Below are 25,572 nucleotides of genomic sequence, written 5' to 3'. Positions count from 1 at the left end.
GCCTTCGTAGGGTTGCATGACTATCCGACTCATGATTCAAGTCGGACCAGTACAGAGTGAGAGAATACGATAATTATTTAACATTTCACAGATGTATAAAAAATCTTAACATCCTTTCAAATTTCCTGATCTCCTCAATTCTAGCTTTTACTTAAGCTTTATTTAAGTATCTGGACTCCATTTACTTATTCAACTTCTTATATGAGTTGTAACCAAAATTTATCATATCAAATTTGAGTGATAAACCACATTTTATAATCAATCAATAAGGGATAGATACTACTGTATGTTGAAATTAAAAACTGGAAACTGAAATTCTAACAGTATCCAGGGAAAGTTGAGAAGAGCAGCACAGTTGGGACTGAGGAAAGGAGAAAGAAAGAGATGTGGAAGAAGAAAAGAAAGAACTCCATAGAAGCTCAAACAAATCAACAAAGAGATGGTGAATGGTGTATCATCTTCATAACATAAACTGCAGATTCATTCCATGTCTTGCTTAAAATAAAAATAAAATTAAAGAAAAGTTAATTATATAGTTCACAATAATATTTAAATGCTACATAACAGCTATTTTGTCACTTTTGTTTTGAAAGGTGGGTCAAAGTCACTTCAAGTTCATACCCAACAACTGTAAATTTCCTCATCTGTCAACATTCAACAAGGTGTCAACAAGCTTTACAGGTTGCTAGGCCATGGTCAGAGATAAACAATAAAATGTAACTGAGCTAAATTCTCAATAAAATTTCATCTTTTTTTTTTTTACCTATACGCTAAAAATCCTTCATTGAGGATTCAAGTCAATGTTAATCATTTAAAACAGAAATGAGCAGTGAATTGTTTTCAACATGATGTTGAATATTTGAATTCTAAAATATCTAATTTGATAAACATTTTTTATGGTTGAAACTGCTTTATTAAAAGGTGAGTTGTTTCGTTCCAAATGCAGACTATCACCACAACTTGCACTGAGCATTCAAACAGCTGCAACCAATTACACAAGGAAAGGTGAAGAAGATTGTCTACTGTGAGCAACAGATCACCATACAAATAGGCTTACATCAGCTCATCAGATTTTTACCATTTATAGATGCCAGTCTCCAAATTAACCGTACATGCTATATTTTTAAAAAACATACGGGTACTGAAAACTAGTCATTACCCTTCCGAGGGGATGAAAAAGAGTCATCTTCAGTTCACCAAATTATCACCTATACCTGTCCAGCTCATCATCGTCATCTTCAGAACACCTTAAAAGAAAAAGAGCATTAAGAAAATATTTTAAGAAACATCCAAACTAATAATTTTTAATCAACATAAACAAAAGATCAGGACTTAATTCCACTTTTTATGTACATATTCTACAAGTTATTACTATATAACTATCTATATAAAAAACACACTGAAAGTAATATTTTTGGGGCTGTAGAGTTGTTGGATATTGGAACTCCTCTTCCTTAGCTGTGGCTGCCTTAGTCAAATTTTCCTTTGCATCACACACAGAGCAACTGTAGTGATGGCTGGAAATGCAGGGGTATTTATTACAATGCATTAAGTTTCTAACTGGTTTGGTTTGCAGCCAGACCCTTATTGGTTTATGGTTGACTCCTTGCCTGGTGATTGGATTGTGTTGACCATCTTAGCAGCTGGTTGACTTGGGCTTGGTCTCTTCCACCGATAGCTTCACCCTTAAACATCATGTTAGCTGAGTGGATCACATTCAGTACTAGTGGACTGCATTTATACAGACTTCTCAAAAGCTTTTGACACTGTCGACCATGATATCTTGCTGCAAAAACGAACAGGCTACGGAATTAATGGGCCTCTCCTCTCATGGTTTGAATTGTATCTTAAAAATCGCCTGCAGATTGTTATAATAAGGAATCAATTTTCTGCGCCTATTATTGTTACCAGTGGAGTTCCTCAAGGGTCTCACCTTGCACCCTTACTTTTTACTCTCTACACAAATGACATTAAAAACATACTTAAGAATTCTGAATTGCTTTTGTTTGCTGACGATGCAAACATTTTTATGCAAATTAATTGTCCACTCGATTGTTTAAAACTTCAAGAAGATTTACATTATCTGGAAAAGTACTGTATTCAAAATGGGTTGAAACTTAATCATGAGAAATGTAAAATAATATCGGTTTTTAAAACAAGAAGAAAATATCATTTCAGTACAAATTTAGTAATAACAACATTCTAACTCCTGTTTCACAAGTTAATGACCTTGGTATTTTATTCAGTTATAATCTGTCATTTAACGAACATATTGAAAATATTTGTAAGAAAGCATTTCAAATATTGGGTTGCATTACTAGATATTCTAGAGAATTTTCGAATTTAGCTATGTATCGATTGCTGTATGTGTCTATGGTACGCCCTATACTAGAATACTGTACACCTGTTTGGAACCCTCCTCATTAGACCTCTATCCATAGATTATATTCAGTACAACATAAATTTCTTCCTTTATATTCATTTAGAGCAGGATTCTCATATGATAATGTTGATGATACATCCCTACAACAGTCCTTAAATCTGCATAGCCTGTCACAACGCCGTGAATTATTGGATACACTCTTCCTTTTTAAATTGCTTCATTCCTTTGTGAATTGTCCACAACTCCTTGCAAAAATTAACGTACATGTACCAGACAGACGCACAAGGTTCAAGAATACATTGTCTACAAATTGGCATAGAACTAACTACGCATTCAATGGGCCAATTGAACGAATGTCAAGCAAGATCTCTAAACAAAGTGGATATTGATACATTTAACTGCTCATTGTCAAAATTTAGAAATCACTTACATTATCTCCAGAATTGACTATTATTTTCCTGTGATTACTTGTAATATAACCTGTGTATATATCTGTATATATTTTTCTACTTATACTCCATTGAACTTTCGTTTTAGTGTGTTTTGTTACTGTTATGTAAAATGGTATTACCGTTAATAAAGTATCATTAAGTATTATTATTGTCTAGCTGCCTCTCAGTGGCAAAACTAATACGGATTGGCTAACAGCCCAAAACTTATTTCTTTTCCTTAAACTGAGATTTATTTTTCAATTCTCATAAACTTTGGGAGATCAAATATTATTTTATAATTTAATACCATCATTTATCATTTTAGAAAATGAAAATGAATAAAAGGTATCTTTTTCTGAATAAATTAAATGAACTGTTCAAGAAAGACAGAAGTAACATGCAATTGATGTGCACACCTCCAGCTGCTCATGGGTAACGCCAAAATGTTTATCAGCTCTAACACTTCACTGACACATTTTTCTACAGGTAATACTTCTGTTTTGTTTACTGATTTTCATTTACTACATTTCAGCAACATTTTTATCCACTTTAGAAGTGTGTATTGTTACTTCTCGCTTTTATTATGTCTTCCATCCTCTCCGACATGCTCCTAATAAATTAATGCTACAATTTTGTTCTGTGTACACTGCTCCCATTGATCTTGAAGAGCATTCTGCAGATCCTGAAGGGTGTCAGGATTAACTGGCGCTCATTTTCCTAATTAATCCCATAGATGCTCTATGGGATTCAGGTACAAATTATGAGTAGGTCTTTCCATTACATGAATCCCAATTTCATCCAAGTATTGTTGTTATATTTGAAGCCTTTTCTTTTCAGTTTTGACTCAGTTACTGTTCGACAGACTGAAGAAACTAACAGTTACAAATCAAGTATTGTTATACCCCTTTCAGACCGTGTACGCACAATTGTGCAGGTTCGTATTTTATTTACGTCTGAGCGTATTTGATGTTTTCCTGGCACTAGACCAGGGTGCAGTGCTTGCGCGAGTCACGTAGCATGTACTTCAGTTGTTTTTATTTTGCACTTGACTACCAGGGTGCAGGAAGAAGAGTTTAAACATACAGTTGATCAGCAAGATGGCGGGAAGCAGTAATGCCAAAAGTAAGTATTTATTTATTGCATTCGTATTAATCTAGGAGCCTTACCAAATATCAGAATGTAATCAATGAAGTGGTTAGTGAATGTAAATTGTGAAGATAAACATTGTACGTAATACCATGAGGTTTTGAATGTTGATATGTACAATTGTGCGGGCTAGGTTTCTGTACAGGCAATGCATATGGGAGTGCTAGGTGCTGCCACCAAAAGGACTGTAAAAATAGTACTCTTACATGATGTACGAAAAATAATATATAAGATTTTAATTGTTTTAAATTGTTCCACACTGTAAATTAGAACATTTGATCATGTACGTATACAGTATATTTCCACACGTACTGAGCTGAATTTCCTCGTTTTTTCTTGTAAGGAGTGAATTAAGTCCTGACACGCACAACTGTGTGGGTGCTTTTTTCCAGATGTTAGTTTTTATTTTGTAAAATATATGTATTTAAGAGCATTTTTGTAAGTTTCTGATGTACAAACAAAAATTCACACCTCCAGTTTTCTTTCAGGTCTGACGGCAAGTAGTCCAGTCACGATGTACATCTGTGCTTGCAAAAGGTCCGGTCGTTCCGAATTTTTTATATGTTGTTAAGACCTAAACCAATATTAAAAAACTAGATTTGCAATTTCCGAAGTGCTGTGCGAGCGGTGGTGTACCGAAAAAACCATGAAATTTTCGGACTTTTTTCAGGTTTTGCTCAATATCTCAGTGAAGGAAGGGTTTTATCGGTATCGTTACAATGTATACTTTTAAAGTAGACAAAATTTGCTACAATTTGAGACCAGAGGGCGCTCTATACAGCCATTGGTTCCCAAGACACAGTTCTTCGAAAAGAGGCAATTTTTTCCAAAAAGTTAATATTTTCGAAATGGTCACTTATTTTGTGAAATATCTTCTAAAATACGCATCCCATGTCAATTATTATATGAAATGAAGTTGTAGTAAATTTAATTAGCTTTCATTTGAGACCAGACTTGTACCTGTAGGCCCAGCGGTTCTCTCAAAAATGGAGGATAACCAAAAATAGTCATAAGTGGGTTTTGGGGGGAAATTCAAATAAACTGTTTTCAGGTCTTTTTTATGGTTTTATTTATCAAACAGTTAAATTTGTTATTGTTAAAAAATTGTTTGATGAAGAAAGAAAAAGATAATATACCTATTGGGAATTAACATTGTTTTATATACCTACATGATCAAATGATTGTACAAACATCATGGTACCTACTATAAGGACAAATTACATTTACACAATAAAGAAAACTAATAAAATCATGTAGGAATTGTGTTTTGGTTGCCAAATCATGCCTTTCTTTTTATCTTAGATGCCCCGGGCTTGGGGTCGCATGAAGATTGTGTCTCGATGACACTTGGAGAGGACGCTTGGAGAAGCGCCCAGTCTGTAGTCGGGTCATCTTCATCGTCCGAGCATATCAGCTCCACATCCGGGATGTTAATGCACAATTTGCCACAGCATGACTGGCAGAGAACTGAGCATTGGAGCCCAGCCTTTCTGCACGAGCAGCTCCCAGAGCACTCTTTCTTGCATTTATATGAAATTTTTCGCAGAAGGGCAGGAGGTGCGGGATCCATGGTGGTGGGGATGGGCGAGAGTCCCTGGGAAGACAGCTTCCACCCCCAATCAGTGGGATTCAAGTTGACTCCCCACCACTTCTGCACTTGGAGTTAGCACCTTGCTGCATGGTGGCCTGCGGCATCTTCTGTCAGTGGCAAACGGGCGAGGTTTATGCTCGTTGAAGTGACAAACGTCTTAAACCTCAGGAAATCCAAAGTATCCCTCGCGATGTCACCCCCATATAGAGCCACAAAGCACTTGATGCCCGCTTCTCTCATAGCTTGTGGGGTGGAGTCTGGCCGAAGTAAGATCTCCACTTGCTCAGGAGTGTGGTGATTTTGGTCTTTCCTTGGCCAAACGGTGCTGAGCACCCGGTAAACGCGTGGGTGAATAGTACCGTCCCTGGTGATCGCTAAGAGTCCTGATGGTTGTAGGAGGTCGTAGAGTGATGACAGCAACTAGACTCTTCTGAAGGTAGACGTTTTTCTCTTCAGCGCCTAAACCATTGAGAAGAAGCAGGTCGACGTACTCTCAAACTATGACGACCCGATCGGCTACTGTTCTTTTTGAAAGAGCTGTCATGACGATCCCTCGATCCGCATCTTCTTCGGCAACAGCCAGTTCTACTCCCTCCTTCTGAAAGGCGTCACAAAGAAGAGTTATTAGGCGTCTCTTATTATTCTCACTGCCCAATACATGCTCTTGAGCAAGTTGAATTACTGTGGATTCATCGAACATCAATTCGTAGCTGGAATGAGCTGCGTAGCGCCGGAGCCGTTCCGCTGTTTTGGTGGGGTGTTTTTGTAGCTTCTTTGGGGTAGTCGTCAGAAAAGATGGAGACGTTCTTCTCAAAGAGGTTACGAACGTAGATGGTATAACGCGCCAAGAGTGATCGAACTGTGCTCTTCCGCTGCCACACGACCTTGTGCAAGAGGTAGCCACCATCCAAAACGACGTGAGTGCTGGCATCTATCGGCGTGTGTCTAGAAAGAGGAGTGAAGGCAGAGTGGATTTTGTGCCCTTGCGCATCCCCTGTTCATTGAACATAGACATCGAGAACGGGGCCAATTCATACTTGAATACTTGAAGTCGTCCTTTAAATCCTAAGGACATGTCAGTAAACCACTACTGATGGAAAGCAAACTGTCAGTTTTGGGAAATGGGGGGTGGAGAGCAAACCAGATTTTGAGTTTTTCCACATCACTGTTATCTCGGACGATTTTTTTTTTTTTTTTTTTTTTGCTAGTTGCTTTACGTCGCACCGACACAGATAGGTCTTATGGCGACCATGGGATAGGAAAGGCCTAGGAGTTGGAAGGAAGCGGCCGTGGCCTTAATTAAGGTACAGCCCCAGCATTTGCCTGGTGTGAAAATGGGAAACTACGGAAAACCATCTTCAGGGCTGCCGACCGTGGAGCTCGAACCCACGATCTCCCGGATGCAAGCTCACAGCCACGCGCCTCTACGCGCACGGCTCGGACGATTCTAAAAGGTCTCATGCCTACATGCTTCTCTCCAGTAGGATATGATATGCTGCAAAACCTTTCAAGTTCTTCACATATGTTCACCATAAACACCATTCCTGTTGTCCACCTTGCCAGAACATTGTCGGAGATTCCACTTCCTTGGGTCAACCCACCGTAGGTTTTCATGGATCACATCAGCTTCTGTTCAGTTGTTAGGTCTGACCACAACCCAGACCAAAACTTGTCAGACCGGCGAATGGTGAATGATCCTTTTGTGAACATGTCGTATTCACTTTTATCCATAAGATCTTGTAGAGCCATCGTATCCTAAAGGTAGAGGTGCGCGCCCTTAGCGTACAAAAAATGTCCAGCTGAGTGGACAAAAGGGAGAATCTTGTGGACAGTGTACAAATGAAGGTTCCAATAAAAACAATAAAACCATAGACGTGAGAACAGTTTATTTGCATTGCCCCCCCCCCCCCCCAAACCCACTTATGACTGTTTTTTTTATCTGCCATTTTTGAGAGAACCGCTGGGCCTACAGGTACCTCTCTGGTCTCAAATGAAAGCTAATTAAATTTTCTACAACTTCATTTCATATAATAGTTGACGTGGGATGTGTATTTTAGAAGATATTTCACAAAATAAGTGACCATGTTGAAAAAATTAACATTTTTGGGGGGGGGGGGAAAAATGGCCTATTTTCGAAGAACTGTATTTTGGGAACCAACGGCTGTAGCCTATAGAGCTCGGCCTGGTCTCAATTGTAGCAAATTTAGTCTACTTTAAAAGTATATAGAGTAAATATACGGGTCAGACCCTTCCTTCACTGAGTAATTGAACAAAACCTGAAAAATGAATAGCAGGGGAGGTGATACTCAGGGGGGTCCTAACCGGCTTGCCGGCGGATTTGAGGGAAATGAAATACCTCTCGCGGACCAAACACACAACCCCCTGTGGGTAGGGGACGCAGACGAAGAATACACCCACGGTATCCCCTGCCTGTCGTAAGAGGCGACTAAAAGGGGCGACCAAGGGATGACTGTCTTGCAACCATGAAACTACTTGTGATTAGTACCACCACGCGGAGAACATCATGGGTCGCTTTTACTTGCGCGTAGTACCACTAAATTAGGTACGAAATAGGTTTGTGATTAGTAGCACACAGGAGCATCGTGCGGTCGGCTTTTGCAGTACCTGTGATTAGTACCACCATATGAGCGGGACCATGGGATGATAGCTACCGTAGTTCTGCCTTGCCTATGATTAGTACCCACTATCATTTGTATATGTTGTTAGGACCTAAACCAATATTTAAAAACAGATTTGCAATTTCCGAAGTGCTGTGCGAGTGGCGGTGTACCCACGGGATAGGGGAAGGTCCCTGTGGTTAGTATTCTTATGTGCTCCTGGTGTTGTTGCTTCTTTCACACTAATCACAGTCAAATTATATTTACCAGAAGCCAAAACGCTGCAACTAAATGACACTATGGAAGCCCTAGTCAATCCTTGTGAAAATAAAGAACCAGGACTAGTGGGAACTCAAGTGCTTTCATGCAATGTGATTAAAGGGTTAGGGCAACGAAAAGAAATGATGCAGTATTCTGCGGAGAGTAGTTTACTGGCAACCAGCAATACTGGCTTCAATGAAGAAAGTCTCGATGATGATATTCAATCAGATATGTTTTACCAGATAACAGGAAATCATTCACTTCAGGAAACAAAAAAAATGTATTTAGTAGTTTCCTATAGTACGAACGAATAAATAGAGGTAGATTTTTTTTTTACAACTTGCTTTACATCGCACCGACAGAGATAGGTCTTATGGCGACGATGGGTGTGGAAAGTGCTGCGAGTCAGAAGGAATCGACCATGGCCTTAATTAAGGTACAGCCCCAGTATGTGCCCAGTGTGGAAATGGGAAACCACGGGAAACCATGTTCAGAGCTGCCGACAGTGGGATTCGAACCCACTATCTCCCGGATTCAAGCTCACAGCTGCGCGCCCCTAACCACACGGCCAGCTTGCCCGGTAAATACAGGTATAAAATAGCATTTAAGAAGAATTCCTATCAGTAGTGTAGCCAGGATCGAGCGATTACGGGGGGGGGGGGGTTATAGTTACAAAATTATATAACATATTTAAGGTACTTGTGCATGCATTTGTGTCATCATTTATTTTTTTCTATTTGTTTTACATCGCACCGACACAGATAGGTCTTATGGCGACGATGGGAGAGGAAATGGAGTGAAAATGGGAAACCACGCGAAACCATGTTCAGGGCTGCCGACAGTGGGGTTCGAACCCACTATCTTCCGGATGCAAGCTCACAGCTTCGCGCTCCTAACTGCACGACCAACTCGCCCGATAGTGTCATTATAAGAACATTGATACAAGTAAATTATGTTGATATTCAGATTGCAGTTCCGGTACACTATAAAATCTTACATTAAAATACAGAACAAGAACAAGATCAAGGTCAACAGTTTTGCAGCAAAGTTCAAAATACTACCTAAAATACAACTTTCAAGGCTTCTTAGAAACTAGATTCAAGATATATGTTGGTGTTATAATTATGTCTCTGTGAATGTTCAAAAGAGCCAACCCATTGAGTCGACTTTCACTTGTTTGACAGTTTCTGTTTATTTTCTTTTGTAAAAAATTCAATTGGGAGAGGGCGATTCTAACCTCCAGTAATTTCTCTTCCCCCACCCCCCTGGCTACACTCCAGGTTCCTATATACAGGAATAATACAGGAAATGGTACTAAATCTGCTTGATATGAGAAAAACTAAAATGTCCATGAACTAGTGTTCCCAATAAAAATTACAAAAAAAGAAAATTTCTCTAAAAGCCTATTTAATGTGCAATAAAAATAAAAATGAAGGTTTAGATAAACTAAAAATCCAAAATAATTACACACATTTCCATCCCTAATAGTTACCACAGAACATTTCTTTTGATATATCCTATACCTTGATGTCCAACTATTTTTTTATCAACTTGTCCGATCTTGAATATACCTTCCCGTTAATACAAATAGTAACATGAAAGATAATATGTACCTTGATGCTTCACGATCCCTTATCGATTTGCACCACACAGCCAGACACTGCGGATCTGCTGTCTTCGTCTGTGCTTCTCCTGCGCTGTCGATCCTTCACTGCTCCCCTCTGCTCCTTGGTGTCTTCATCAGAAGAGTCCGACGATGACTCGCTGGGACTTGACGAATCAGAGGAAGAGTCACTGGAAGAAGAGCTAGAGCTACTACCGCTTGAGCTGGATGACGAGGAACTGGTACCGGAGCTGGAAGAACTGGAAGAAGTGTCTTCATCTTCACTACTGCTACTGCTTGAACTATCGGAGCTGTCAGAATTGCTAGAGCCTGCATCCTTCTTCTTCTTTTTCTTCTTACCGTCTGCTGCCGGGAGTTGCTGTTGTTGTTGGAGTTGCTGCCTGGAAAAGCAAACACAAAAGATCAGGAGGACTGATATGTAGTATTATATACTATATATTATCCTCCATGACAGGAACATAACTCTCAAAACAATGTACGGTATCTTCAGAAATGCACCATCACAGTTCTAATAAACAATTCCTTAATTCATTCATTCTTCTGTTGATGTTTATCACCCTAGATCTGTCCGGCACCATGACTAAATGGTTAGCGTGCTGGCCTTTGGTCCAGAGGGTCCCGGGTTCGATTCCCGGCCGGGTCGGGGATTTTAACCTTCACTAGTTAATTCCAATGACTCCGGGGATGGGTGTTGGTGCTGTCCCCAACACTCCTGCAACTCACATACCACACATAACACTGTCCTCCACCAAAATAATACGCAGTTACCTACAGTCCGGCTCCATTGCTAAATGGTAAGCGTGCTGGTCTTTGATCGCATGGGTCCCGGGTTCGATTCCCGGCAGGGTCGGGAATTTTAACCGTAATTGGTTAATTCCCCTGGCAAGGGGATTGGGTGTAGGTTCATCATCATTTCATCCTCATCACGACGCGCAGGTCGCCAATGGGAGTCAAATCAAAAGACCTGCACCAGGCCTCTCAGGAGACCACACGCCATTAATTAGTTCCCTACACATGGCAGATGCCGCCCACCCTCATCAGAGGGTCTGCCTTACAAGGGCTGCACCCGGCCAGAAATAGTCAAACGAAATTAATTAACCCTAGATCTAGCCCACCTGGGGGTCATGATCGTTGAGGCAAATCTATACGATCTGACACCGCGGTTAGGCGCTTCAGGACCCATTGGCAGAACAAATTGTCACCGTCAGAATGCTGGCGGGCAGGTTAGGAGAAGTGATGGCATACAATTTATTACTAGACTGTGTGCCAAAAGCCTGGATTAATAATAATAATAATAATAATAATAATGTTATTTGCTTTACGTCCCACTAACTACTTTGACAGTTTTCGGAGACGCCGAGGTGCCAGAATTAGTCCCGCAGTTCTTTTACGTGCCAGTAAATCTAGACACAGGCTGACATATTTGAGCACCTTCAAATACCACCGGACTGAGCCACGATCGAACCTGCCCAGTTGGGATCAGAAGGCCAGCGCCTCAACCGCCTGAGCCACTCAGTTCGACAAGCCTGTATTCAATCCAAACCTATCTTCAGTGTTCATGTGGAGTGAGGGCATATGACGCTATTGATGGTGATTCGTCTGTCAGATAGAAACTTTTCAGCCTTGAGCACACCCCTTAGTGTTACTCAACAGGAGGAGGCTAAGTGCCGACACCAGGTTTTACCCTCTCTCTACCTCATTATAATCACCCTACGTCCAGATGCGCAGGTCGCCCATGGAATTAAAAAAGAAAGTCCTGCACCAGGCGAACTGAACACTTCCAGCACTAAAAATCATATGATAAACTAGAGTGTGTACCCGTTCTTCGCACGGAAATTTGCAGTGGATTTCATGGTTCATGTTGTGGGTTACTGTGGTCACGTCCTAGTTCATGAACCATGGGCAACGGCTGAATGGTCTAGTAAATGGTCCAGAGAGTCGGGATACCAGTTGCAATGGAATGGAAGTGGGCATCTCGGACATATTCTGAGTCACGGCCCTCCTTGTGCTAGGGCGGCTAGGACTATACAATCCACCGGTGGTCCCTACCCCGTTGGAGGAGAGATCCTCACTTGACTATGTGTAGGTAGGGTAGCATCCTGCTTCATGAATTTACCGAGTTCAAAACATTTTACGCAAGCCTCCGACCTATGGGAGTAACGGAGTCCCACTCCCATTTGACAGGCGAGGGACCCATTGGAAACAACTTGGCGAACGAAATGGAATTCGATGGGGAGCTATCAATATTAATGGGGCTTATGGAAGACAAAGTAGAACTGGCTGAGTCATCAAAGAGGACGATTATGGATTGCTAGGAGTAAACGCTATTCGGGTAAAGGGAGATATTGAGGAACAGATAGGAGATTATAAAGTGTACTTGACGGGTGTGAGAAAGGGAAGGGCAGAGTATGGGGTAGGGTTGTTTATCAGAAATACCATTGCACGCAACATAGTTTATGTTAGGCACGTAAATGAGCGAATGATGTGGGTAGATTTGGAAGTTGAAGGAATTAGGACGAGAATTGTCTCAGTATATTCACCATGTGAAGGTGCAGATGAGGATGAAGTTGACAAGTTTTATGAAGCATTGAGTAAGATCGTAGTCAGGGTCAAAAGCAAGGATAGGACAGTGTTAATGGAAATAGAACTGAAGGGTACGAATGGGTGACTGGTAAATGTGGGGAAGGTATGGAAGTTAATAGGAATGGTAAGAGTTTGCTGGACTTATGGGTTTAGCAGTTACGAATACATTCTTCAAGCAAATGGCTATTCACCGCTACACATGGGAGGCTAGGGGTATTAGATCCATAACAGACTATATCTTAATCGACTTCGAATTCAGGAAACTGTTAGGAATGTACAGGCTTTCCGGGTTTTTTAGATATTACAGACCACTATCTGATCTGTAGTGAACTAAGTCTCTCTAGGTCTAGGATAGAGAGAGTGAAATCTGTCTGCACACGGATAAGGGTAGACAATTTCAAGGACGGGGAAATCAGAAGTACATGGATATGATTAATAAGAAGTTCCGAACAGTAGACAGGTTCAAGATATAGAAGGAGAATGGGTGGCATACCGATATGCTGTTGTAGAAACAGCATGGGAATGGGAAAAAGCGAACATCTTGGTGGAATGATGAAGTGAGAGCAACTTGTAAACGTAAAAAGAACGCGTATCAGTATGGCTCCAAACAAGGGATGATGCCGACAGGGAACTGTACGTAGATGAAAGAAACAGAGCGAAACAAATAGTTGTTGAATCCAAAAAGAAGTCGTGGGAAGATTTTTGGTAATAACCTGGAAATGCTAGGTCAAGCAGTAGGGAAACCTTTCTGGACAGTAATAAAGAATCATAGGAAGGGAAGGGAAAAGGAAATGAGTGTTTTGGGTAATTCAGGTGAACTCTTTTTTTTTTTTTGCTAGGGGCTTTACGTCGCACCGACACAGATAGGTCTTATAGCGACGATGGGATAGGAAAGGAAGCGGCCGTGGCCTTAATTAAGGTACATCCCCAGCATTTGCCTGGTGTGAAAATGGGAAACCACGGAAAACCATATTCAGGGCTGCCGACAGTGGGATTCGAATCCACTATCTCCCGGAAGCAAGCTCACAGCCGCGCGCCTCTAACCGCACGGCCAACACGCCCGGTAGGTGAACTCATAATAGATCCCAGGGAATTGCTGGACAAGGTGAGGGAATATTTTGAAGATCTTCTCAATGTAAAAGGAAATCTTCCCGGTGGTGTTGGGAACAACCAAGCTCATGGGGAGGAAGAAAATGATGGTGAAATTACGCTTGAGGAAGGGGAAAGGATGGTAAATAAACTCCACTGTCATAAAGTAGCAGGAATAGATGAAATTAGACCTGAAATTATAATAGTATAGTGAGACTGCAGGGATGAAATGGCTTCATAGAGTAGTAAGATTAGCATGGACTGGCGGTAAGGTACATTCAGATTGGACAAAAGCAGTAATTGCACCTATCCATAAGCAAGGGAACAGGAAGGATTGCAACAACTATAGAGGTATCTCATTGATTAGTATTCCAGGCAAAGTATTCACTGGCATCTTGGAAGGGAGGTTGCGATCAGTGGTTGAGAGGAAGTTGAATGAAAACCAGTGCGGTTTCAGACCACAGAGGGGCTGTCAGGATCAGATTTTCAGTATGCGCCAGGTAATTGAAAAATGCTACGAGAGGAATAGACAGTTGTGTTTATGTTTCGTAGATCTAGAAGAAGCATATGACAGGGTACCGAGGGAAAAGATGTTCGACATACTGGGTGACTATGGCATTAAAGGTAGATTATTAAAATCAATTAAAGCCATTTATGGTAACAATTGGGCTTCAGTGAGAATTGATGGTAGAATGAGTTCTTGATTCAGGGCACTTACAGGGGTTAGACAAGGCTGTAATCTTTCACCTTTCTTGTTCGTAGTTTACATGGATCATCTGCTGAAAGGTATAAAGTGGCAGGGAGGGATTCAAGTAGGTGAAAATGTAGTAAGCAGTCTGGCCTATGCTGAAGACTTGGTCTTAATGGCAGATTGTGCCGAGAGCCTGCAGTCTAATATTTTGGAACTTGAAAATAGGTGCAATGAGTATGGTATGAAAATTAGCCTTTCGAAGACTAAATTGACGCAAGTAAGAAATTCAACAGAATCGAATGTCAGATTGTTATCAATCAATCAATCAATCAATCAATCAATCAATCAATCAATCAATCAATCAATCAATCAATGCTGATCTGCATTTAGGGCAGTCGCCCAGGTGGCAGATTCCCTATCTGTTGTTTTCCTAGCCTTTTCTTCAGTGATTGCAAAGAAACTGGAAATTTATTGCCCCAATTTGTCGTCTTGAATTCCAACTTTATTTTCATATTGTGATCTTTCCTACTTTTAAAGACGCCACTCAAACTTATTCATCTACTAATGTAATTCCACGCCATCTCTCCGCTGACAGCTCGGAACATACCACTTAGTTGAGCACCTCGTCTTCTTTCTTGATACTTTGTTGATACAAAGCTGGAATTTCATGTATTTAGGTTGTGTGTTTTCACAGGATGGTTATATAGTAAGTGTGAATGAATCAAGACGTAGTAAGGCTAATGCAGTGAGCTCGCAGTTGCAATCAACAGTATTCTGTAAGAAGGAAGTCAGCTCCCAGACGAAACTATTTTTACATCGGTCTGATTTCAGACCAACTTTGATTTACGGGAGCGAAGGCTGGGTGGACTCGGGATACTTTATTCACAAGTAAGAAGTAACAGACATGAAAGCAAGAATGACTGCTGGAACAAACAGGTGGGAACAATGGTAGCAGGGTACTCGGAATGAGGAGATAAAGACTAAGTTATGAATAAACCCGATAGATGAAGCTGTACGCATAAACCGGCTTCGGTGGTGGGGTCATATGAGGCGAATCGAGGAGGATAGGTTACCTAGAAGAATAATGGACTCTGATATGGAAGGTAAGAGAATAGAAGTAAGACAGAGACCAAGACAACGGTGGTCAGACTCAGTTTCTAACGATTTAAGAGATATAGTACTAAATGAGGCCACAGCACTAGTTGCACATAGAGGATTGTGGCGACGTTTAGTAAATTCAAAGAGGCTTGCAGACTGAACGCTGAAAGGCATAACGGTGTATAATGATAATGTATGTACGCATGTATTATAAAAATCAGAAAAAATCGTAAAGAACGATCGCTTGAATAATAAAACAAGAGGGAGTCACGAAAGGACGGACTCACTTCACATTAGATGCCCTAATACCACCGAAGAAAAGTAAATGTGAAGGAAAACCATATAGAACTCATAACATCGATCAACAATTACATTGCATTGATCATTGTTTGTTGTGATATGCTTTGTGTCTTATGCGTACCGAGTATAACAGCCTCCCTGAATATTGGCGGCAAAGTAGCTGGGGAGTTAGATAAGTGTCTTCTTTAGCAAGCCATTCCCCGGGTTCACACATTTTCTGATATTAATGGTACGTAACACACTAGTTCATCATAGTATTAACAGCTATTCGATCCCTAATCTTGAGGCACTGATAGCGGAGTAATGGCAGAGGAGTGTTCACGATTGTCTGCGGCCTGGTCATTGCAGCCCTGGAACTTTGGACTTAGATCGGCAGCTTAGTACTGTTCGTTAAAAGTGAGAAAATGTGTTTTCCATTTGATCGAGTATTTCATTGCTTTTAACTGCGACATTCCTACTGTTGTTGACCTCAGCTGGGAAAACCACAAATACAGTGTTTCTGAGGATGTAAAAAGGCAGGTGGAGAATGAGTGTCTGCCTTTATAATGAAAACTGCCCAACTAGATTGACTGGCTGTAGGCAAGTAGGCCTACCATCATATTTAAAACTCCCCAACTTGATTGTGACTGATAGTAGGCAAGAGGGCCTGCCATTACACTGATACAATCTTACAACGTGTACACTACTTAACTTAGAATTGTGTAGTGTAGAATTCCGTAGCGAAGCACGGTTACATCAGCTAGAGGAACCGTGTCGGAACGAGGAAAAGTATCAGTCTTACTTGGGAAGCCAATCCACAAAATGCGATATCCGATATATCTTAAGAGAGTTTCACTCCCGCTATAATTTCTCATAGAATTAATGCCACAGTTTATTTTGATTAAATTTGTAATGTCTTATTCAAATAATAAACTGATGACATGAACACCTTAGATACCAGGTGATCGCCCTTTTACAGTCGATGTTTGTTAACAATTGAACATCTAGAGACTATTATTGACTCAACAATTCTTGACCTGTGCAATGGAGTTTTCATTCTTTTCAGATATTGATTATTGTTACCTGATTCGCGTATGTCAGTTACAGTATATAATTATTTTGAATAAAGAGACAAAGATGAAAATGATTATCTTTCCCAGTATATCAAACACATTTGTTGTTAGGATTAGTTGGCGCCTCATCGTACTTTGTTTATTTAACTGATGATGCCATATTAGGCTATTTACGAGTCCTTCGTGACGAATGAGAGCGATTAAGTGTACCCGGCTGTCTAGACGAAACCGCAATGACCTTAGGGACAGTGTTTTGGAGTCATAGTGTGTATGCAAGGATCTTCAAAAGGCAGAAGTATTCAGTGAGCAGTATGTAAAGATTGTTGGTTACATGGATAATGTCCAGATAGAGGAGGTGAGTAATACTAAAGAACTATTAAAATTTACCTATGACAACAATGACATTTACAGTAAGATACAAAAGTTGAAAACAAGAAAAGCAGCAGGAATTGATAAGGTTTCGGGGGAGATAATAAAGACAATGGGTTAGGATATAGTACTATATCTGAAGTACTTATTTGATTATTGTTTGCATGAAGGAGCTATACCAAATGAATGGAGAGTTGCTATAGTAGCCCCTGTGTATAAAGGAAAGGGTGATAGACATAAAGCTGAAAATTACAGGCCAGTCAGTTTGACATGCATTGGATGAAAGCTTTGGGAAAGCATTCTTTGTGATTATATTAGACATGTTTGCGAAATTAATAACTGGTTTGATAGAAGGCAGTTTGAGTTTAGGAAATGTTATTCCACTGAAGTTCAACTTGTAGGATTCCAGCTAGATATAGCAGATATCCTGGATTCAGGAGGTCAATTGGACTGTATCGCGATTGACCTATCTAAGGCATTTGATAGGGTATATTATAGGAGACTACTGGGAAAAATGAGTACGATTGGACTAGACAAAAAGTGACTGAATGGGTGGCTATATTTCTAGAAAATAGAACTCAGAGAATTAGAGTAGGCGAAGATTTATCTGCCCCTGTAATAATTAAGAGGGGAATTTCTCAAGGCAGTATTATTGGACCTTTACGTTATCTTTTTATATCAACTAGCAAGATACCCGTGCTTCGCTACGGCTTTAAACTGAAAATTATTATTCAAAGTATTACATTTTGGGGAGTCCACTGTCAGCTATGCCTGTAAAATACGCCCTTTTCGTCAAACGTTTGGAGGAATGATTATTTATTTTCTGATCTAACACTCATTTGAACCCCATACGGAAGAATTTGAATGTTTGTAAACCATATCTTATTTAAAATCTGGGATGTAAAAGCGACCAACCTGTGAAATTTTTATTTTGTACGTCGAATAGTAATGGAGGAATGAATACTTCTTAAGGGGTGAATGTTCTTAAATATATATCAACATCTAGAGCAGGGCCTCTCAAACGTCCAAAATCTCACGCGTGCAAACTGCGGCGCAGAATTCCTGTGCACAGTGCATCGGTCCCACTCGACTCGACTCGGACCAACGCTTCGTCTCTGGGCTACTCAGCTAAGCTCGGCTCAACTCGGCTCGCATTTGGAGCGCTACGGAGCAAGTGAGGAAGAGGGAGACAGGTGGAGCGAGCGAGACAGGCGTGGCGAAAGAGAGAGATAGCGCTACTGCTCCAAATCGAGGAGTGGGGGTCAGCACTCTGATCAACCAAGCGAAGTCGTCTTTTGCACTCTAGGCCCTGATATAGAATACAGAACAACTTTCATAAAAAAATAAGTTGGTGCCTGAAAGGGTTTCGGAAGAATGGATATTGTGTTTTTGAGGGTCAACCACCATCTAAACCCCTTCGGGGAGAAATATATTTAAGTATACGATATTTTACACCTAGGACATAAAATAAAAAACACCCTTATCGTAAAATTACAACTTTATATGTCAAACAGTTTTGGAGCGATGAATAATTTCGTTTACAGAGATAACCTCATTTAAAAATTCAGGGTTGGAACTTAAAAAATATTTCCTATTTCACACCTAGGATTTGGAATTGGAATTTTGTCTTCGTACGTTAAACCGTTTCGAAGGAATGACATACATTATTTGTTTTCGGATCTTAACCCCCATTTAACTCTCTGAGCGGTAAAATTTCTTTCAAACCTTCTGTTATTTAACTCCTAGGATATAATTTGCAATTCTAACTTCATAATTCAAACGGTTTCATATAAATGCATATTTTTGTCATCATTACTCACCCCCAGACAAAATCCCCTTAGGGGTGTATTGTTTTAAGTCCACTTCTTATTTGTTTCCTCATAAAAATAACTCAAGTAATTTTATACCCCCTTAAGTTGATTCCACCACCAACCCCCCCACCTCCCGCAACCAAATACATGTGCATTTATTTTTAATGGAGATTGCATAGACCAATTTTCCCGTCCATAACATCCTTCGTTTTCGAGATATAAGTATCCTCAAACAAATAATTCAACTCATTTTTCAATTTATCTCCCCCCCCCCCCCCTGCCTTAATTGGATTTTCGGAAAACAAAAAATACATGTTCCTTTGTTTTTTAAGGAGATTCCAAATACCAATTTTCACGTCTGTAATATATTCAGTTTTGGAGATATCACCCTAATAAAAATAATTCAGCCCATTTTCAGTCATTTCCCACCCCCCCTGCCCAAGTACTTTTTTCCGCAATCAAAAAGTACGTGTTACTTTATTTTTAAAACAGATTAAAAATACCAATTTTTAATGTCTGTCATATGTGGTAAGTTCTTTTGATATACTGTAGAAATGCTCATTTTCAAAATTCACCTCCTTTGCCACTTCCCATTAAATGGTTTTTCAAAAAAAGATGCGTTCCTTTACTTTTACAGGAGATCCAAATAACAATTTTCACGTCTTTAACATCTTCAGTTCTGGAGAATCCAGTATCCTAATAAAAACAATTCAACCCTTTTTAAGTCATTTAAACCCCCCTTAAGTGTTATTTCCGAAAACAAAAATACGCGTTTCTTTATTTTTAAAGGATATTTCAAATACCAATGTTCACGTCTGTAATATCTTCAGTTTTGGAGATACCAGCATCCTAATCAAAATTATTCTACTCTTTTTCAGTCATTTTACCCCCCGCCCCCTCCCTAACTGTTTTTTCCGAAAACAAAAAATTGTGTTACTTTGTTTTTAAAAGAGATTAAAAATACCAATTTTCACTTCTGTAATAGGTTAAGTTTGTGAGATATACTACAGATTGCTCATTTTAAATTTTCACCCCCTTTAACACTTCCCCTTAAGTGGATTGTCAGAAAACAAATTATGCGCGATCGTTTACTTTTACAGGAGATTCCACATACCAATTCTCACGTCTATAACATGTTACGTTTTTGAGATATATCTTAGATATACTCATTTTAAAAAATTCACCCCATTTTTGACTCCTGTTTACCCCCTCTTAAGAAGATTTTCCAAAAACAAAATACGCGTTTCTTTATTTTTAAAGAAGATTTCAAATACCAATTTTCAAGACTGTAACATCTTCAGTTTTTGAGATATCATAAAAGGTACTTAACTCCTTTTTCACCTTTCTTCACACCCCTTACGAGGATTTTCCGAAAATAAAAAAAATACGTTGTTTCCTTATGTTTAAAGAAGATTTCAAAAACCAATTTTTACGTCTGTAAACTGTTAAATGTTTGAGAAATACATGCACTCATTTTAAAAATTCACCCGCCTTTTCACCCCCTTAGCGACAAAATATCCAAAAATCCTCCCTTAGTGAGCACCTACATTGTAATATGAATGTTGTGATAGTACATATATCACACCCCCGAATTATATGTAGAAGTTAGAGATATTATTGTGAGTATTCGATTTATTATTATTATTATTATCATTATTATCATTACTATTATCAGTATTTCATTTGTATATTTTGCCATTTATATTGGTAAGCTGGAAGATATCCACATATGCAGGTATGAGTAATTTGTTTTGCACGAGTGGGAAAACATTGCTTTAATAACTCTGGTAATTTGGTTGAGTCATGTGGATACCCCAGTGTTTGTTGTGATGTACTTGTGTCGGGATATTCAATGAGTCATGTATATATATCAGCCTGATGAGATGAGCTTGTTGTTGTATTAGGGAAGTTCGTATGACTTATCAATACCCGAGCGTTTGTTATTGTCTTGAGACCAAGTATGAGTTCAGGGCTGGGCCTTGACTAGAGATCACTCATGATTGGTGGGCAAAGACCAATCCAGACGTATCATCTGAGAGGATGGGGATGTTGATGTCTATAATGGTTGATCATACGGCGGCAACCGAGGTGATTGTAAAGGAACGAGAAGGAGAACTACTACAACTACAGAAGAGAACCACAACTGACACACTGTACGGGAAGGAAGTGGTGCTGTTACACGGTACTGGAGTGGCACGGCTGCAATGGACTGGACTTCAAACGTTCGTGGAGCGTAGTCTTGTTATGTTCGTGGAAAGTGGCTGATTGTGGAGAGTGCTTGCGCATTAAGTATTGTAGCACTTGTGGCGGCCTAGCATTATATGTTGGTGAAAGCTATCTCAGACTTTCCATAATTTATGTTGAGGATCGACAGACGTGTGTATATATCTTTACAACAAGTGTTAAAATATGTGAACACAACAAGGACAGTATCTGTGTGATGTGATAACTGCCGATTATGAGAATCGGTAAGTCGAATTGATAGAGAGACAGTGAAGGGTATTCATACATGTACATTGTTCATCGGTCTATCTACAAATGGTAGCTTAGTTCTCGCTTTCGTTTTCCCACGATTTTCATTATTATTGTTGTTGTTGTAAATATGGAGTCTTCCAGCAATATTTTGTGTGTGTATTATATGTATAATGTTGTATGTTGATGAGGTGCTCATGCACGGAATTTGTTAAGAATATAGTTAGCTATTTTAGAATCAGTATTATTGATGAACCTAGGTGCAGTTCCTACCTAATTAGTCGTTTTCAGGAGGTTAGGTAAGGCCTGCAGCAGATGTACCAGTACGCAGCATTATGTACACGCCCTGGGATATAAAGTTTATCATGCTCTTATCTAAATTCGAGAGATCCATTCTGGTGAACTCTGGCGCCCATACTACGGACATTTCGGTTAATTATGCTTATTAATTTTATTAAGTTTTGAGTAATTTTATTTATAGATTTTTATTTATGATTTTATTGATTAGTAGTCATCAAGAAGTTACAATGTATCCTCAAAATTTCATTTCTTTATGTTCATTAGTTTTGGCTCGGCGATCAGTCAGTCAGTCAGTCAGTCAGTCAGTCAGTCAGTCAGTCAGTCAGTCAGTCAGTCAGTCAGTCAGTCAGTCAGTCAGTCAGTCAGTCAGTCAGTCAGTCAGTCAGTCAGTCAGTCAGTCAGTCAGTCAGTCAGTCAGTCAGTCAGTCAGTCAGTCAGTCAGTCAGTCAGTCAGTCAGTCAGTCAGTCAGTCAGTCAGTCAGTCAGTCAGTCAGTCAGTCAGTCAGTCAGTCAGTCAGTCAGTCAGTCAGTCAGTCAGTCAGTCAGTCAGTCAGTCAGTCAGTCAGTCAGTCAGTCAGTCAGTCAGTCAGTCAGTCAGTCAGTCAGTCAGTCAGTCAGTCAGTCAGTCAGTCAGTCAGTCAGTCAGTCAGTCAGTCAGTCAGTCAGTCAGTCAGTCAGTCAGTCAGTCAGTCAGTCAGTCAGTCAGTCAGTCAGTCAGTCAGTCAGTCAGTCAGTCAGTCAGTCAGTCAGTCAGTCAGTCAGTCAGTCAGTCAGTCAGTCAGTCAGTCAGTCAGTCAGTCAGTCAGTCAGTCAGTCAGTCAGTCAGTCAGTCAGTCAGTCAGTCAGTCAGTCAGTCAGTCAGTCAGTCAGTCAGTCAGTCAGTCAGTCAGTCAGTCAGTCAGTCAGTCAGTCAGTCAGTCAGTCAGTCAGTCAGTCAGTCAGTCAGTCAGTCAGTCAGTCAGTCAGTCAGTCAGTCAGTCAGTCAGTCAGTCAGTCAGTCAGTCAGTCAGTCAGTCAGTCAGTCAGTCAGTCAGTCAGTCAGTCAGTCAGTCAGTCAGTCAGTCAGTCAGTCAGTCAGTCAGTCAGTCAGTCAGTCAGTCAGTCAGTCAGTCAGTCAGTCAGTCAGTCAGTCAGTCAGTCAGTCAGTCAGTCAGTCAGTCAGTCAGTCAGTCAGTCAGTCAGTCAGTCAGTCAGTCAGTCAGTCAGTCAGTCAGTCAGTCAGTCAGTCAGTCAGTCAGTCAGTCAGTCAGTCAGTCAGTCAGTCAGTCAGTCAGTCAGTCAGTCAGTCAGTCAGTCAGTCAGTCAGTCAGTCAGTCAGTCAGTCAGTCAGTCAGTCAGTCAGTCAGTCAGTCAGTCAGTCAGTCAGTCAGTCAGTCAGTCAGTCAGTCAGTCAGTCAGTCAGTCAGTCAGTCAGTCAGTCAGTCAGTCAGTCAGTCAGTCAGTCAGTCAGTCAGTCAGTCAGTCAGTCAGTCAGTCAGTCAGTCAGTCAGTCAGTCAGTCAGTCAGTCAGTCAGTCAGTCAGTCAGTCAGGACATGTTCTTTATATATGTATATATAAATATGTGTAAAGAAGTGGAATCAGAGGCAAGATTGTGAGGAATTGCAAAGTGACCTCGATAATGTTGTGAGATGGACAGTAGGCAATGGTATGCTGATAAACGGGGTTAAAGGTCAGGTTCTGAGTTTCACAAATACGAAAAGTCCCCTCAGTTTTAACTACTGCGTTGATGGGGTGAAAGTTCCTTTCGGGGATCACTGTACGTACCTAGGTGTTAATATACGTAAGGAAAGATCTTCATTGGGGTAATCACATAAATATGATTGCAAATAAAGTGTACAGATCTCTGCACATGGTTATGAGGGTATTTAGGGGTTGTATTAAGGCTGTAAAGGAGAGGGCATGTAAGTCTCTGGTAAGACCCCAACTTGAGTATGGTTCTAGTGTATGTGACCCTCACCAGGATTACTTGATTCAAGAACTGGAAAAAATCCAAAGAAAAGCAGCTCGATTTATTCTGGGTGATTTCCGACAAAAGAGAAGCGTTACAAAAATGTTGCAAAGTTTGGACTGGGAAGATTTGGGTGAAAGAATACGAACTGCCCGACTAAGTGGTATGTTCCGAGCTGTCAGTGGAGAGATGGCGTGGAATGACATCAGTAGAGGAATAAGTTTGAGTGGTGTCTTTAAAGGTAGGATAGATCACAACATGAATATAAAGCTGGAATTCAAGAGGACAAATTGGGGCAAATATTCGTTTATACGAAGGGGAGTTAGGGATTGGAATAACTTACCAAGGGAGATGTTCAATAAGTTTTAAATTTTTTAACAATTATTTAAGAAAAGGCTAGGAAAACAACAGATAGGGAATCTGCCACCTAGGCGACTGCCCTGAATGCAAATCGGTAGTGATTGAGATACCGATTGAGTTAGTGGCCCGGCATCGAATCCAGAACATTCAAACGGATGCATTTAAGATTTCGGAAAACCACAGACACATTCTTCGTGAGGATATAAAAATAGGCAGATGGAGAGTGTGTCTGCCATTATAACGAAAACAGCCCAACTCGATTGTGACTGGCAGTACACAAGGGGGGTCTGCAATTTCAATGGAAACTCCCTAACGCGGTCTTCACATTAGAAACAAAGTATGGCGACCTCGCCACCGTGTTTCTGGGGTAATGCTATGAGTTATGCAATTTAATAAAATCTTACGAGTACACCACTTCGCCTAGAATTCTGTACATAATGTAGAAGTCCGTAGCGAAGCACGGGTACATCAGCTAGTATATATTTCTCCTCGTTTATAAGAGCTCTTGTCTCGTGTGTTGGCGCCATAATTTGTGATAATCCACATTTTCTTCTTGAAACCCGTTGAGATCTTAATGATTATGTCGAAAATAATCTATTTTTGATTTAAATTCTCTTCATCGTTGACGAATCATCATCATAACCATTAACTCATTTTCAACCTGCTCTCTATCACTTTGGAGTCACCTGTCTCAAATTCACAGAACCATATCGTATCAGTGGGTAGCAGCTCCAGTTTATTCATCTACACTTGGAGATGTATCTCCGATAGAATCCGCTAACGAGATACATCTCAAGGGGCAGAGATCACTGCTGACACGAAGCGTTTATGTTCATCCATACCTACCAACTTTTACGGTTTATCCGTAAAATTTACGGAAACTGCAACATTTTACGGTTTTACGGATGGACGGTGTCATTTTACGACTTTCGCGGACAAAAATTTGAAACGTTAACATTCGATAATCACTCCACTTCCGTAAAATCGACTGTTTGCGTGGGTCGAAGTCAAGTCCACGATAGTCGATAACTTATTCTTTGAAATGATTGGTATTTTTAACCGTGTGATGTTTGTGTCGTTATTGGAAAATAATATAAGCCGGGATAACAGTTCTTCCGTGTGAATCTTAGGTGTCGACAGGCTATGCTGCGCAAATTCTTTGTTCCGCTCCGTTCGCTTGTTGTGATTTAACCTATATTCTTTGACCACGCGAGTGTTGTTCTTTGTTCACGAAGTTCGCGTTCTTTGAAAGTTTTGGTATTTTAAAGTTATGACACTTTTTAATGAAGTGTTATTACAGTATTTGTGTTATAAATTCGTGCTTCGCAGTTTCCTGTATTTGTTGGACTAATTACATTCGTTCTAGTGACTGGGTGTACCGCTATTAGCGAAGTCCATTGAATTATAAAGAATAATATTAAGAAGAATTACATTCGTTCCCGTG

At 40.2% G+C, this 25,572-nt stretch overlaps 1 protein-coding gene across 1 annotated transcript in view; it reads right to left on the bottom strand.

Annotated features, from left to right (window-relative positions):
- Nucleotides 1–766: 766 nt before the first annotated feature.
- The window catches only part of LOC136866226 (zinc finger CCHC domain-containing protein 10), a 160,997-nt gene continuing 136,191 nt past the window's right edge, over nucleotides 767–25,572 (bottom strand). The window contains exons 3-4 of the mRNA XM_067143010.2: nucleotides 10,044–10,434; nucleotides 767–1,247 (exon numbers count right to left, since the gene is read on the bottom strand). Coding sequence (XP_066999111.2) covers nucleotides 10,053–10,434 — 382 coding nt within the window. The 3' untranslated portion in view covers nucleotides 767–1,247; nucleotides 10,044–10,052. The remainder of the gene's footprint in view (nucleotides 1,248–10,043; nucleotides 10,435–25,572) is intronic.

Source organism: Anabrus simplex, chromosome 3 (assembly GCF_040414725.1).
Source record: "Anabrus simplex isolate iqAnaSimp1 chromosome 3, ASM4041472v1, whole genome shotgun sequence".
Taxonomy (NCBI): Eukaryota; Metazoa; Arthropoda; class Insecta; order Orthoptera; family Tettigoniidae; genus Anabrus; species Anabrus simplex.
This window is presented reverse-complemented; position numbering and strand designations above follow the sequence as displayed.